The 17,068-nt window shown below is 40.8% G+C and overlaps 1 protein-coding gene across 1 annotated transcript in view; it reads right to left on the bottom strand.

Annotated features, from left to right (window-relative positions):
- HUNK (hormonally up-regulated Neu-associated kinase) overlaps window positions 1–16,506 on the bottom strand; it is a 134,917-nt gene extending 118,411 nt beyond the window's left edge. The window contains 1 exon segment of the mRNA XM_020995942.2: window positions 16,191–16,506. Coding sequence (XP_020851601.1) covers window positions 16,191–16,466 — 276 coding nt within the window. The 5' untranslated portion in view covers window positions 16,467–16,506.
- Between the last annotated feature and the right edge of the window lie 562 nt (window positions 16,507–17,068).

Genomic DNA, 17,068 nt, shown 5'->3' on the forward strand with positions numbered 1-17,068 from the left:
CTAAGGTTCTTTCCATGACACCATGCTATAATTATAATTGTGAAAATCTTTGACATATGTTTGTGTGCTTTATCTATATCTATATGCATGACATTAAATTCTGCCAACAATGTATTTGTTCTGCATTTCTCCTCCTCCCCACCTCCCACCCCAAAGAAAATAGAGGATTACTAGTAATTCATGGAGAATGCCTGCTGCACTCTGGAGCCCGGGAGGGTCTACTCATAACCAACTTCAAATATGGAAATCATTATTCTGAGTCTAATTATTGGACAGAAACTATTTCTTATCATGCATTCTCCTAGGTACTTGTTCAACAGTTTCAGCAGCTGTAATTAAAAATATTTTTCACAATGTCTAGGAAAATTCATTCTGGAGAAGAGTACATTAAGAATATGGTACAGTCCCATTAGGGTACAATTCAAGTTTCATTACAGCAAATAAGGCTTGGAATAGCAACATTTCTCACAAATGGCCTTTTTTTATGTAGAATAAGATGTCATCCTGGGGGACAGACAGTACAAATTTAGAGAAGTGTTTTGGAAAGAAGCTTTATTTTTAAGTGAAATTTAAATGTTCAATCAAGAACTGAGTCATAACTAGTTCCTCTAATTAAATTTTTAAAATTGTGGCACAAATAGCACATTTCAAAAACTAGATTTCTTTCATGGTATAATCAATAATTCCAAATTAGAGATCAAACATTGTAAATGACCACATAATAACCTTTGTCCATTTGGTTGAGCTACACTAGGAATTGCAGTGTTGTTCTGATGTCCAGTCCAAACTATACAAAACTTTTCCCAAATCTTTTCACAACAACCCTTTGCAAATGCAAATGTTACTGCCCCTGGTTTTTTTTTTACAGATAAGGAAACTGAGGCTCAGAAAGATTAAGTGAAAAGTAGGAAATTTCCCCAAAGCCTTGATTCTTGTACCCTAGGTCACTTCTTCATTCCATACTCCAGGGAAGGCTGTTCTTACAATTCTTTTTTTTTTTGTGAGGCATTTGGGGTTAAGTGACTTGCCCAGGGTCACCCAGCTAGTGAATATCATATGTCTGAGACCGGAGTTGAACTTAGGTCCTCTTGACTACAGGGCAAGTGCTCTATCCACTGCCTCACTTAGCTGCCTCTGTTCTTACAATTCTTTTTTATTTTTAATCTCTTTTTTTGTTTTAACTTTATTAATTTATTTTGATTTATCAACAATCACTTCCATAAACTTTTGAGTTTTAAATTTTTCTCCCCCTCCCTCTTTACGTCCCTCCCCAAGAAAGTACACAATCTGATACAGGCTATATATACATATACATTCCTATTAAACGTATTTTCACATTAGTCATGTTATAAGTAAGAATTAGAACCAATAGGAGGAACCACCAGAAAGAAGAAACAAAACAAAACAGAAGAAAAAAAGTAGCAAATAGTATGCTTCAATCTGCATTCAAATTCCATAGTTCTTTCTCTGGATGTGGATAGCATTTTCCATCATGAGGCCTTCGGAGATGTCTTAGATCCTTGCATTGCTGAGAAGTGTTAAGTCTATCAATAGCAGTCATCACACAACATGGCTGTTACTATGTACAATGTTCTCCTGGTTCTGTTCATTTCACTCAGCATCACACCATAAAGTCTTACAGTTCTTATGAGCTAGTAAGCAACTTTTCTAGCTGGATAATGAAGGATAATGAACAAAACAGGGGGTGGGAAGGGGAACGTTTGGCCTCAAGGCCACATGTGGTCCTCTACGTCCTCAAATTCAGCCCTTTGACTGAATCCAAACTTAAAAGTATTTGTTCTGTAAAGTTTAGATTCAGCCAAAGGGCCGCACTTGAGGACCACCTGTGGCATCGAGGCCATAGATTCCCCACCCCTGGACAAAACCAAAGGTACTCTATTATTTTCATAAATAATCTAAGTTAACACTTTCAGGAAACTTAGTTCAGCTGGATCACAGAGGATGCAAACAACATAATTCGATTGGACAAGCATTTCCAGTATTTTGACATGATCCAAAATATCTCATCCATACTTTCTTACTTTCTTACCCTTCCTGAGCAAAGAAAGGATACTAAAAAGCTAAGGAGGGAGGCTAATTTGACTTGAAAGAAGGAGGAGGAAGACCAAGGGGGGAAAGCAGGTGGGATAGAAACTAGGTTTGAGCTTATTACTTATCCAGTCTCATTTTTAATGTAATATATTTTAGGACTCTCTTAATTAGAGCACAAAAGTAGGTAATGTCTTGGTCAGGTTAACCATTTCATTTAGAAATTACTCTGTAGAACAGATAAATACTTGGATGAAATAGACTTGTGGAGTTCTGAAGCCCTAGGTTCAAATCTTGTTTCAGATACTGTGTGACCCTGGGCAAGTTACTGAGCCTCTCTGAGCCTCAGTTTCCTGTAAAATGAAGGGGTTAGACTCCAAGATCTGGACTCCTGGACCCTTCCAACTCTGAATCTATGATCCTAAAGTCCTACAATCCTATTGTGTTGAATAAGATTGATTTTACTATTAAAACTTAATGCCTTACTATTAAATGAAAAAATCCTGAATGTACAAAGTAGAGTTCAATATTTGTTCAACAAATATCCATAAAGTGCAAGGGATACTGACTACAAGAATGTTAGTTATACATATATAATTTAACAAAGGTTGAAAGAGAAAAGAGAAATATGTTAATTGACTTGAATGTTTATTAATTCTTTTTTTAGTATTATGTTTACTTATAATACTTCAATATTTTTGACTGGCCACTGTGATTACTCTCTTCCTCGACAAGGCAGATCATAGCCCCCACTCATTTTTTTAGTGGATTTTTATAAACAACAAATAGACAGCTATGGATAGAGTGCCAGGACTGGAGTTAGGAATACTCCTCTTCCTGAGTTCAAATCTGGCCTTTTACTAGCTATGAAACCCTGGGCAAGTCACTTAACCCTGCTTGCCTCAGTTTCCTCATGTGAATATGAGCTGGAGAAAGAAATGGCAAACTACTCCAGTATCTTTGCCAAGAAAACCCCAAAATGGGCCAGAGAAGTCACTGAAAAATGGCTAAACAAATAAACAACAAATTAAGCCCCTTAACAAATGTTAACAAATTCACACTTGGTAGGCAACCTTACAGGTAATGAGCCTCTCCAATTCCACTCAACAAATATTTATCAAGCACCTACTATTTGCAAGGCACTATGTAGGCCCTGGAGATACAAAAGATAGGACAATCCTTGCTGTCAAGGAGCAAACATTCTACTGGGAGGGATACAACCTGGATACAGAGAAGTAAATCTGAGCTTTATAAACTGTAAGTACAAAGTTAGCGGGGGTGGAGACGGGGGTTGGGGGTAGGGGGTAGAGAAGAGGTGGGGGTAGGAAGTAGCACGTGAGCTAAGCCTTGAAAGAAGGAAGAGATTCCAAGAACACTAGTCAAGAGCAAAAGCATTGGTGGAAGACGGAAGGACAGGGAGGAAGCACAAATAGAGTACATGAAGAGGAATAATGTGAAATCAGCTGGGAAAGATCCGTTGGAGACAGATTATAGAAGTTTTAAAGTGCCAAACAATGGAATTTGGATTTTATTCTGGAGGTAACAGGGAGACACTGAAGCTTATAGAGCAGAGGAGTCACCTGTGCTTTAGGAATATCAGTCTGGCAGCTGTATGGAGGTCATATTGGAGAGGGGAGAAGATGGAGACTGCTAGCTTGTTCCTCATGCCAGACACACAATCTGTCACCACAGCCCATATGCAATCAGTTAATAAGTATTTTTTCTTTTCCATTTAATATTTATTTTTTTTCTCAATTACATATAAACAAAACATTTTTAACATGTCTTTTTAAAATTTTGAGTTCCAGGTTCTCTCCCTCCCCTCCCCCTGTGAGAAGGCAAGCAATTTGATATAGATTACACATTAGCAGTCATGAAAAACACTTCCATGTTAGCCAAGCTGCAAAAGCAAACAGATCCCCCAAACCCTGCCCAACAATAATAATAATAGAAAAGTAAAAACAACAAACTTCAATCCACATTCATACACCATCAGTTCTTTCTCTGGAGGTGGATAGCATTTTTCATCATAAATCCTTCAGCATTTTCTTGGATTATTGTATTGCTGAGAACAGCTAAGTCATTCACAGTTGCTCATTGAACAATATTGCTGTTACTGCGTACAATGTTCTCCTGGTTCTGTTCATTTCACTTTGTAGCAGTTCATGTAAGTGCTCCCAATTTTTTTTTTTACTTTTAGGCAATTGGGGTTAAGTGACTTGCCCAGGGTCACACAGTTCGTAAGTGTCAAGTGTTTGGTCTGAGGTCACATTTGAACTCAGGTCCTCCTGACTTCAGGGCCGGTGCTGTATGCACTGAGCCACCTACCTGCCCCCCCCTCCAAGTTTTTTCTGAAAGCATCCTGCTCATCATTTCTTATGGCACAATAGTTTAAAAAGTATTTATTAAGTGCCTACTATGAGTCAGACACCAGGTGCTAGGCGCTAGGGGTACAGGTAGAAAGAATGAAGCAATCCCTACTCTTCTACTTTGTTAGACTGGCCAGAATAGACACTAGGCTGACATAGTCTTAAAGAACCCAGGGTTTGTTGGTTCCACACCGTAATGAAGCCTCAGAATAATATTTCAGCAGAAGCTTTTTCAAGAGACTAACACAGAAAAGAAGAAAAGAAAGTTAACGCCATAACAGTATGCATTTGTTAATTCTGCCACAAATTCATGAGATTAGCCTGCTGCCTCCAAGCCTGCCAAGGGCTTTGTTCTTACTCATCTGTAAAACAGAATAATTCCCTTCCTCAGGAAGAGATGCCACATTTTCTACTTCTCTGTATCTCTCCATAGTACTAGGTCTAGTGATCTGTACACAGCAAATGCCCAATCAACGTGGTACAATTCTGTAGAAACACATTCTATATACAGGTCTCTCAAAAAGGGCAAGGACAAACCAACTTGAAAGAGTTCAGTAGCAAGAGTGTCTTGAAGGAAGCAGGAAGAGAACCTGGTAAATTACTCAAAAATTGAGGTATAAAAAGCATAAAGGCAAGCAAGGGAGAATCACAGAGAGAATCAAAAGTTTCAAGCAAGAGAAAAACCAAGAAGAATTAGGGAAAACTTTGACAGTGATTTGGCTTCAGATATTGATGTACTTATTATGGAGACTATATTCAAAGCGCCCAAAACCAAACCTTCTTATCGCTATGGGAAACAAGGCAAAAAAAAAGAACAGTGTTTGCAAATAACAAACTTCTCCCATCTGTTGCATTGTTGATACACTTTCCAAGGAGCCAAAAGCCTTTTAAAATTCCTATGACATAAAATATTTTTCAAAAGTCTAGGTTAGTCACTTATCACATTCTGATACCTACAAGCATATCAGGTATATGAGCAGAAACTCGGGCATCATGTGGAGAGATGAAAACAGTTTACAGAGGAAGAAAAAATCAGCTACACTTTTAAGCCCAGGAGGGTCTCCTCATGACCAAAAAAGCTCAGATCACAGGATCACACACAGGTGTTTCCCTTCTCTATTTCTTCTCATCTGGGCAACAGGTTTTCTTTCCAATACAGTGATGCTGCTGCTAGGATGTCACAGTTAGGGCGGGCCTGTGTCCTGAATTCACAGAAGTAGATATTTTCCGCACCTGATGCAGCCAGTGAGTAGGAGGGATATATTCCCTTGGGTAAAAGGAAAGAAGCATCCTGAGATGGAACTGCTACCTCTGCCACAGGGGCAGCCCCATGCAAAGAAAGAGAACACCAAAGATAATGAATGTCAATGTCTTCTAAATTCCCAACACTAGGGTGAAACCAGGGGCATCCATTCGGGTAACTGCCTTCTCAACTTTTATTTATAATCCATGTGTGTGTCCCCCAAGGCTGTCTTGGTTCTTCTAGAGCATTATGTCACTTGGTTATCTCATCAGTTTGGATGGGTTCAATTACCATTTCTATTCAGATGATTCCCAGATCTATATCTCCACACTCTCCCAATCACCCTAACCTCCCAATTCCTCAACTCGCCCACTTCCCATGACCTACTCCTCCATTCCCCTAAGCTACCCAGAAGGTCATACCCTAGGTCTTGCATCATCACCCACAAATGCACCACTTCCATCTTCATGAACTCTAAAATGGCTGTATCTGATCACAGTCTGTTGTCATTCTACCTTTCACCATTTATCATCCCCACTGGCATCTATATCCTTCAGTGCTTTCCCAGGCCATCACCCCTGCCCTTGCTACAGCCTCCTCCCTTCCCCATCTTGGTGAACTGTCTCCTTCTCTAGTCTCCTTACTCCCTTATCCTATCACTCATCTCCACTCCTACTCACATGCAGCCAAATGAAGCTTCAGAAAAATCACAAAAAGATGCTGTCTGGACGCACTGCAAATGTATTTTATGTAATATCAATTGTGCCCTTGCAAAGCAATCCTTTTATATTTCCCTACTTGACCAACTATTCCACTTTCCACAGTGGCTTTTCCAAACCTTTTCACCCTTCCTCAAACCTCCCATAGCTTCCCTTTTCCACATCCTCTGAGCTACAAACTGTGATTCACATTTTACTAAAAAACAATTGAGACCATTTGCCCTTTTCTCCTCTCTTCCTCATCTTGTATCACGCAGATGCCTTCCACCACTACCTTCTCTACCTTCGTCCAAGAAGAAAAGGTAGGTCCTCATCTTGCCAAAGTCAATTTCTCTACATATACAAGTGATCCCATTTCATCCTGTCTTCTCCAGCAGACTGCCCCTTTTATCATCCCCACTCCTTCACTCAACTTCAATCTCTCTCCCTCTACCGGCTGCTTTCCCTCTGCTTACAAACATGCCCATGTCTCCCCCATCACAAAAAAAATTTTTAAAAATAAAACTCACATTGCCATCTGCCTATTGGACATCTCAAACTGGATGTCCCATAGATATCTTCATCATCTTTCACCCCACACCCTTCCTTCTTCCTAACATCTGAATACCGTTGAGGGTATCACTATCCTCCTCGTCACTCAGGCTCACAATTTAAGTGTAATATCTGATTCTCACTCAACTCTCACTTTCTCCCATATTCAATCTCCTGCAAGTCCTGTCAATTTTACCTTTGTAACCTCTCTTGTATTCTCTTCCTTTCTGACACTTTTAATACTCTGGTAAAGCCCCTCATTACATTATGCCGGGACTATCTTAATAGCCTGCTGGTTGGTTTCTAAGCCACAAATCTCTCCCCACTATATTCCAACCTCCAGTAAATTATTGAAGTGATCTTTCTAAAGCATAACACATCATCTTTCCTACTCCATAAACTCCAGTGGCTCCTATCACCTGTAAGATCAAAAATAAAATCTTGTTTAGCATTCAAAGTCCTTCCTGACCCTCCCCACCCCACACACATATACACACACCTTTCCAGTCTTCTTACACCTTACTCTGAGACCCAGTGACATTGGTGTCTTTACTATTCTTCCATAAGACATTCCATTCCTCAACCCTAAGCATTTTCATTGGCTGACCCCATACCTGGAATCCTCTGCTTCCTTATCATCACCTCAATGCAACCAAGATTAGAAGGAAACCATAAAGCTGGGAAATAATCTTTACAGCAAGTATCTCTGATAAAGGCCTCATTTCTCAAACCTATAGAGAACTGAGTCAAATCTAATCATCCATCCTTCATACGGCTATGAAATTGATATTCCTAAGTGAAGGTCTGACCTTGTTACGTCTCCTGCTCAAGCAGCTTCAGTGGCTCCCTATTACCTCTATGATAAAATACAAATGTTTCATCTTGGAATTGAAAGCCCTATACATCACTCCCCTTGAGGCACTCTGTGTTCCAGCCTAACTGTTCTGCTAGCTGTTGCCCTAAGTTGTCATTCCATCTCTTTCTCTTGTGCTCCTGTACAGATTTGTCCTTCTGAACAAAAGAATGCATCACTTCCCCTTTTTTTTTAATCAAAGCAACTGGGGTTAATGACTTGCCCAAGGTCACACAGCTAGTAAGTGTCAAGTGTTTGGTCTGAGGCCAAATTTGAATTCAGGTCCTCCTGATTCCAGGGCCACTGCTCTATCCACCACACCACCTAGCTGCCCCTACCACCTCACCTTTTATAACCCCTAGCTTCCTTCAAGGTTCAATCCATGTGTCACCTTTTTGTACTTTCTCTTTTACACATTCTGTCACCCCAGTAGTAAATTCCTTGGGTGCAGGCACTGTTTTTCTTTTGTCCTTTTTCCATTGCCAGCACTTAGCCCAGTACCTCATGTTTAGTAAATGCTTAATAAATGTTTATTGGATTTTATAATCCCAAATAAGCTACACAGCAAATGAAATGAGACTGTCCCAACCCACAGCCTTCAGAGAGCTCTGCGACAGCCCCACTCTGTGACTGCCAACTCAAAGAGCTTTCAGTTTTGAAAACTGCTGTGACAGCTGATCAGTTAGGGTACCCTGGAATAGTCTAGCAACACTGGAAACTCCATATTCAGTTAGTCTACATAGATGCTAAGCCTAGTTCCTGTCATTCAACACCTGCAGAGATTTAAGGTTATACTCCTCTATGAAGGCACAGCTCTGTTCTGTTGTCTGCAAGAGCTCTTTTAAGTCAATGAGAGCTGTGTCAATGAAGACTGCAGAAGACAGCCCCATGTGCTATTTAAATCATTCACAAGTACGTCAAAAGGTGAGACAGGGCAGGAAGTGTAAAGGAAAGAATTTGCCAACCACCAAGACAGCGTGTAATCTTGGAAAGTATATATGCATTGACAGATTACACATCATACACTGGGCAGGTGCTTTTTCAAAATACTTTTGCAGACACATGAGAAGTGCCTGCTGAGGATTAATAGGAATTTCCAGTTCTCCAAAGATTCCTTGTTTCCCATAGCAATCATACCCTTGGATTTCTAGCATTTTCAAATACAGAATTTAGCACCTGTTTGTTCCAGAAATATTTTCTAAAAACAGATCTTTCAAAAGGCCACTTCTAAAATTAGTCACTTTCCTTCATTACAAAGCATAGTAAATTGTATTTTTAGTAAGTACTTCACACCAGGTATTTGGCACTATCCTGTCAAATCTATGACTACCAGCAATTTACTAAGCCAGGCAACCCTTTTTTTAGTTTGATAATAGCAGTAAAGAAAGTGAAAACAGATTTATTTTTAAACAAAGACCAGTTTTTAAGCAACTTCTTTATCAATATCACAGGGGATATAGAACTGGAAGGGACTTTTGAGATCATCTAGTCCAATCCTCTCATTTTTTGTTGTTGAGTCACGTCTGACTCTTCTTGACCCTACTCTGGGGTTTTCTCAGCTAACATATTGTAGTGGTTTGCCATTTTCCTCTCCAGCTCATTTTACAGATGAGAAAATTGAGGCAAACAGGGTGAAGTTACTTGCCCAGGGTTATACAGCTAGTAAGTGTCTCAGGCTAGATTTGAACTCTGGAAGATGAGTTTTCCCAACTCAGTTCCAGCACTCTATGCACTATGGCACCACTTAGCTGCCCCAAAGTTTCTTATTACTGATGAGAAAACAGTGACCACGAGAAGGAGGGTGAATTGACCCAAGGTCAAACCAGCCAGCAGAATAAGGATAGTTTCATTCTTTGTATTTGCATTCCCAGATCCTAGCATAGTACTTGGTGCTTAATAAATGCTTGTGGATTGGTCAAAGTGGCAGATCCTAGATTCAAACCCAGGTTTTCTACCTTTAATGCCAGTGTTTGTTCCAATAAACCACACTATATCCCAAATACGTGTATCCAACCTTATATCCTAGAGTAGCTTAATCAAAGTGGAGGTAAAGGTGATTTTAAATTGTGGTCCTTTTTGCAGCTTTGTTCCTGAAGTATTAGTAGAACACAGGCGAAGAAAAATGGCATAAAACAGTGAACGTCAATCAGACTTGAGAGTGCAAAGACCTGGTAGTGAGTGGGGGCACTGATATTCATTGGTGGTATGGTATTAGGCAAGTGATTTCATCTGCAAATTAAGGGGGTTGAACTATATCAGTAGTACCACTCAAATAGAAAAGGGGGCCACTAAACCATACGTAAGGTTTCCTGAAGGCCACATATTGACTTAGAAAGCCACATGTTAAATTAATTTTTATTGTTACATTCCAAAGAGGACATAGAAAGTAAAGAACCAGTTATCTAATAATTCAACTAGCTGTGACCAGCCCTACCACTATCTGATCCTGAACACTGTCATGTTATTAGGAAAATGATATTAAGCTCTTATAGTTGGTGAACTTGTCAGTCAATAAATATTAAGTACCTACTGTGTCAGGCACTGTACTAAGTGCTAAGGATACAAAAAAAGGCAAAAGGCAGACCTTACTCTCAAGGAACTCATGGTCTATTGGGGGAGAGAACATGGAAACAGCTAAGTACAAACAAGCTATAAACAAGATAAACTGGAAATAATCAACAGAAGGAAAGGCACTATCAAGGGGGATAGGAAAAGGCTCCTTGTAGAAGGTGGAATTTTAGTTGGGATTTGAAGGAAGTCTGGGAATCTGGGAAGCCAAGCAGGGAGACAACAATGAGGAGAGAGAGCATTACAAAATATGAGGCACAGTCAGTTAAAAAGCCCAGAGTCCAGAGAGGGAGTTCTTTCTCAAGGAACAGCAAGAAGACCAGGTACTGGATCTTAGAGGAATTGGAGGGTTGAGGGAGGGGAGAGGAAGTTTAAGGTATAAGAAGTCTGGAAGGGGGGACAGGTTTCAAATGACAAAGTAGTATAATATGCTCTTTAAAACATGGAAAAAAGATTTTCAGAAAAGCTCCTTCTGAATAAGGAATAAGGAAGCTCTTTCTGAATAAATTCCTTCTCCGATGTGTCTTATTTGAATGAATAAATGAATGAATGAAGTATTATTAAACACTATGTGCAAAGCACTATGCTAAGCACTGAATGTACAAAAAGAAATATAAGAAATCCCTGCTCTTGAGAAGCTTACATTTTAACTGGGCTGACAACACAAATTGAAAGGTGCAATGGTCCTTCAGGTGTAGCAGCAAAGTGAATGTTTCTTTTTTAATGTCATTTCCACTAATAAAATTATGTTTCTGATATTGAACCAATCAGTGGTACTGAGGACTTTGGTAGCAAATAGCTAATTACTCTAAATTTTCTCTGTGTCATTTTCTCGTGTCAACTGTGTCTTCTGCAAAACTCCCCCCAAATTCCCATTTAGTTTCTTATGCCAACCTGACACATATCAAAACCTTGAAGGGGAAAACCGTGATGTGGGAGGGATAATTATATATATATATATATATATATATATATATATATATATATATATATATATATATATATATATACATACATATATATACATAATACACACACACACACACACACACACACACACACACACACATACACATACACATATCAGTGTCAGTCTAAAAACATTGCCCAGGGGCAGCTAGGTGGCACAGTGGATAGAGCACCGGCCCTGAAGTTAGGAGGACCTGAGTTCAAATCCGGCCTCAGACCAAACACTTGACACTTACTAGCTGTGTGACCCTGAGCAAGTCACTTGACCCCAATTGCCTAAAAACAAACAAACAAAAAAACCAAAAAACAAAAATAAAAACATTTGCCTATAGGTTGAGAGCAGGGCATGTAAGAGTTTCACATGATTAACTGAGTAACCACAAGCCTGATTAACAGACTTCATCCACCTTAAAGATAATGGAGAACAAATTTAGTCAGGTTTTCCAAAGAACCATTCTTCCTTTTCCCAATACTTTTTTTCAAGAAATAAAAGACCAAACTGAACTCTAACAACTTCAGGAGGTAGTTTGTCTAGAAATAATTTCATCTATACAACTAGTAAGAAAGTTAACTTCTTGATAAAAGAGTACTGAAACTTGAAATGAAAGTAATTTTAAAAAGGACCCCTTTTGTTAGCATGACTCAAACAAGCCCTACTGGATTCCCACTCAAACCATTGGGAATCTACCTGAAGATTTTTCATAAATAGGGTCTGAACAGGATTTTCATAAACACCCAAGCCTGGCTGCACTCCACACATTAGCAAAAACGTCTACAAACAATAAACTTTCTGACATAACAACAAGGTTAAACAACTTAAAAAAAATTTACAGGTATTCTGTTACTTATAAAACCCTTGAGCTGTACAGTGTCCCAAAAATCTTATCTTAATGTAAGCCATTAAAGCCTAAAACTGCACTAAGACTTTTTGGACACCCCAAACAACCCTTGACAATTGGCAAAATGCTTTCTATCCCCATTTTACAGATGAGAAAACTGAGGGTAAAAGAGGTTAAGTCCCTTGACCAAGGTAACACTGCTAGCTAGGAAAGGACAGAAATGAACCTCAAATAGCCATCTTCTTTCTCCGAGTTCACTATATTCATGCTTCAGTATTACCACGTTTTCTGTAAATCCCATGGTAAGGGTTTTGACTTGAAATCTTCCTAAGAAAAAACCCAATTAATATTATTTCATAAGCTACCCCAGAGGCAGCCATAAAACAATGCAAAAAGCAAAATGCTGAGTCCATTTTCTCTTTCAACAATTCCTTTACCCTCTTGTGGTTCTTTTTTTTTGGGGAGGGAAGGCAGTTAGGGTTAAGTGACTTGCCCAGAGTCACACAGCTAGTGAGTGTTATGTGCCTGAGGCTGGATTTGAACTCAGGTCCTGTGCTCTATCCACTGTGCCATCTAGCTGCACTCCCCTCTTGTGGTTCTTGACAGCTAATGACAAAGTGGGTAGAGGTCAGATCTGGACTTACACACTAGCTATTTGTTCCTGGTTAAGTCACTTAACCTTCTTGCTACCTCAGTTTCCTCATAAGTGCCTGGTATATAGTAGGTGCTTAATAAATGCCTGTTTCCTTCCTTCTTGCTCCTTCCTGGGTATCCAGTTCTCCCAGGATGCCCCCAGGTACCCTCTTTTCAGGGTAAGGATGTGAAAAGAGGGATTCTCCTACATCATTATTGACTTACTCTCTCTCATGTTATGTCCCATACTCCATAAAGTATTTGAATTTTAAAAGATCTCAAAGAGAAATGGTAATACTCAGCGCAAGTAAAAGAATCCCTAATTTTGTCATTTCAAGTGGCCAGACAGAGGAGATACATAAGGGTTGTGGCTTTCCTTGTGCTCTTCAAAATAACAATGTAGACCCAGGCCTACTTACCCCCCTATGTGAACTCTCTAATCCCTTCAACTCACCCTTTTTCCAGGTCCTTTTCCTTTTTGTTTTCTTTCCTAACTTAGGTGCTCTAATAGAAAAAGTTAAAAACATCTTTCAGTGCATAAGGAATCATATAACATTTGATTTTAGTACCCAGGTAGGTGGTGAAGAAGATAGAGTTCAGGGCCTGGAGTCAGGAAGACTCATCTTCATCAGTTCAAATCTGACCTCTGGTACTTATACTAGCTGTATGACCCTGGGCAAGTCACTTAACCCTGTTTGTCTCAGTTCCTCATCTGTAAAATGAGCTGGAGAAGGAAGTGGTAAACCACTCCAGTATCTTTGCCAAGAAAACCCAAAAGGGGGCACGAAGATGCACATTACCTCAGTTTGGAGCTTGACAATGTGAGGTGTGTGTAGAGAGAATCTCATTAAGATTCTCTGGAATATTCTTCCTAGGCACATTTGTGAAAAATTGGTCTTTTGATCCTGGGGAAATCTACAAAGTCTACATTGATTAGACAACGTCCTTAAAGGTGCTAGATTTAGAAGACAATACCTATGAATAGCACCAGATGTTTCTTTGTAGTCAACAAATGAGGGTATTAAATCTCAGATTTAAAATGGTAGTCTCTAGAGAAAACCAAATGACTTTTCCTTTTAATAGACTAATTAATCTCTAAGTCTTCTAATTCCTAAGATTTTAAAACTATTGCTTTCCATTTAAAAAAAAGATTAGCTTGGATGGAAGGAGAGATGCAAGATAGATACACACTGCTTTTGGCATACTATCTGTTCCACTTGATTCTCACATAAATTTCAAGAACACAAAGATTTAGAGGGCATGATCCATGTTTTTGCTATGATCTTGTATAGCTGTGCAAAAGCCAAAAGACTCTCTCTCTCTCTCTCTCTCTCTCTCTCTCTCTCTCTCTCTCTCTCTCTCTATATATATATATATATATATATATACATATTCACATATGTATATATATATATATATGCAACAAGTATTTAATGGTTTTCATAATGAGATCTAGCTAAATAAGTAAAAATAGAAAGAACACACAAGACAAACTAGGGTGGGTGGCAAGGAAGGTGTGTACTTGCAGTGCCTTCTATTGTTATCAATAGAAAAATCTCATTACTTTTTTCTATATTTAGAGAGCAAATGCCTACTACTAGACTGAAAATGGAGTTTGTAAAGAAATGATGACATCCTGAGCCAGGGCAACAAAAGTATTTCCACTTATAATTAGTGAACAGCATGCTTTCATCCATTTGCATACTCTAAACTAAATAGATTGTAATTTATAAAGCACAAAGCTCGCTACAAACAAACTAGCACACTTTTGAAAGGGCTAGAATGAGATTTAGAATCTTTTTTTTCCCTGCTTTTGTTGGAACAGTCATTTCAGTTACTCATCATCCAACATTTCCTTTTGGCATGGACAATGAACACAAAACCACTATTAAAATAATTACTTACTCCAGCCGAGTCTGCACTAAAGAAATGGGCATCCCACACAAAAATCCAGCAAGACAACAGGCATCTCAGGGATCTCTTTATTAACTTAGATGGAGAAGGGCACAAGATCAAAGTAAAGGGAATTGGACAGCTTTGAGAAGCAGGGAAGGAAATAAGGATGGGTGAGTCCTTGGGATGCTTTTAAAAATTATCATTATTGTTATGCTTTAATGCAAACGGTGGCTCAACTTTCTATAGAATAAGGCTCCAACAAGAAGCCCAGAAACCCTGATGTATGTCTCAGAGTTTCTTCAACAAGTTGCTCATGGCATTACATCTGATCACTAAAACATTTTTATATTCCGGATATTGGCTGTCAGGAAGTAATGAATAGGGTCTTCTGAGATTCTCCGTCTTTTCCTTTCTAATGAGCCTGATTTCTGCACACTCACCGGGGAGCAAAACACATCTCCTAGCTTGGAGACCTAGCTCCTAGTTCACTTAGAAGTGAGGCACTACCTCCTCTCATGTCAGTCATGCCTGGTTCTGAAGTAAGATTCTTCTGTAACGCCTTAGATACAGAGGATGGAAAAGGAGGGAGAGTTCCTTCCACATGTTGAATGTATGGGTATGAGTGTGTAAACATAGTCAAGACAGAATCTTAATACTTCTTAAAAAGCATTCTAATGGAACTTATAAAGACAAGGCTGAGAGCATTGGGGAAGGGGGTAGAGAGGATAAAGTACTACCGTTTTGGTACTTTATATCAACTACATTCAGAACCAGTCTTCAAACTCTGTCTAGGAACACTGTCTAGCAGGGAAAGGAAATAGTTCCTTCCTGTCCAAGAGCTTTCCCCCAATTCCACCCCCATCCCACCTCGCCCCACCCCCCAGGTCGTAGTACCCGAGAGAGGTGTCAGGTTCTGAAAGCTTTAATGGTTAGATAATCTGTTTAATCCCCTAGCCAGTCCAGCAGAGGACCCTACTCCTCCCCAGAACTCCAGACCCACCTCCTCCACTCGGCCTTCCCAGCAAAGGAGTGAGGGAAGAGGGGGAAGGGGCAAGACGGGCAAAGAGAATTTCACCACTCCTTTGGTGGAAAGATCCACCAACCCAAAAAGCCAGCGCAATCTGCCAAGAGGTAAGAGTTAGGGTTAGGGTAAATGGGGTAAATCCGGAGGATGAGTAACCTCTAATCTGTTCTCTAGTAAATTATTTAAGGCTACTGGCCTATTCACCCCCTTTCTGTTCAGACCCCTAAATCGGTAGCTAGGGCAGGAATGTATGGAGATTAGAGGCAAGGCAAAGGTTACGTTAACCCTATGTGATCCATCAGGTTAACCTATGATACAAGGACGCCCTGCCCTGTGATTCAAAGTACAGGAGAGCCTGCCCCCCACCCCACTCCCCTTACCAGGGGTAGAGTAGCCCTAACTTTCGGCCCCAACCTCTCTCCGCCCCTGGACAGTGGGAGGCAGCTGGGGAGTAGGGTGCCCGTTCTTTCAACTTTCGGGGATCCGGACCTCCTCACCTTTTCTCCGGTCAGCACATGCAGTCCCTCTCTCACTTTGGCGAAGGAGCCTTCCCCCAGCTTCCTGCTGCCGATGAGGTAGTTGCCGACCCGTTTGTTGTGCTGGAAGTCACGGAGCTGCTCCCTGGACACCGCGCTCACCCAAGCTGGGAGGAAACTTCCCGCCGAGGCCAGAGGAGGCTTCGCGTCTTCCCCGCCGCCGTCTTCTCCTCCTCCCAGACCCGAGCCTGGCGCGGGCGGCTCGCTCAAGAGCCCGTCCCCAGCCGCGGCCGGCATCCTTCCCCTTGTCTTCCTCTAGCTGCTGCTGCCGCCGCCGCCGCCGCTGCTGCCGCCGCCGCCCGCCGAGGCTTTCCCCGCCCCTCCTTCTCCTCCCCCCTGCCCGGGTGGGACCCAGCAGCCTCTGACACTTTCCTATTGGCCTCGACTCCCACCCCAACCCCTGGCCGCAGAGCTGTCCAGTCCTAGGCTAGCTCCTCCTGCGTTTCACTCATCCACCCGGGAAGCCTCCTGCTATGCACGCATGCACCCTCCCCTCCTGAAGACCCCCTCCTCTGTCTCTCCCTTCCCCCCCACCCCAGTAAAAGAGACAATAGGGGAGTAATGAAAAGATTAGCTGGCCCCACCCCAAATCCCTGTCTTTTCTACTCCAGGGACAGTCTGGTGGCCAAGGTGGAAAAGACACAAACCTCAATTACACCTCCCTTACCCCCTTCCCTAATTAAGTTCCTCTTTCGAAGGTCTGATGGTTTTTCTGGTTTTGTTTCACTGGAATAGGATTCCCCCTCCGGGCTTCCCTACTGGCTGGGTCATGACAATAATCAAATGGCTCCAGCGTGCCAGGAATTGCATCTCATTCAGAAGAAAACAGAGAAACCAGC

Source organism: Phascolarctos cinereus, unplaced genomic scaffold (assembly GCF_003287225.1).
Source record: "Phascolarctos cinereus isolate Bilbo 61053 unplaced genomic scaffold, phaCin_HiC Scaffold_726;HRSCAF=1367, whole genome shotgun sequence".
NCBI lineage: Eukaryota > Metazoa > Chordata > Mammalia > Diprotodontia > Phascolarctidae > Phascolarctos > Phascolarctos cinereus.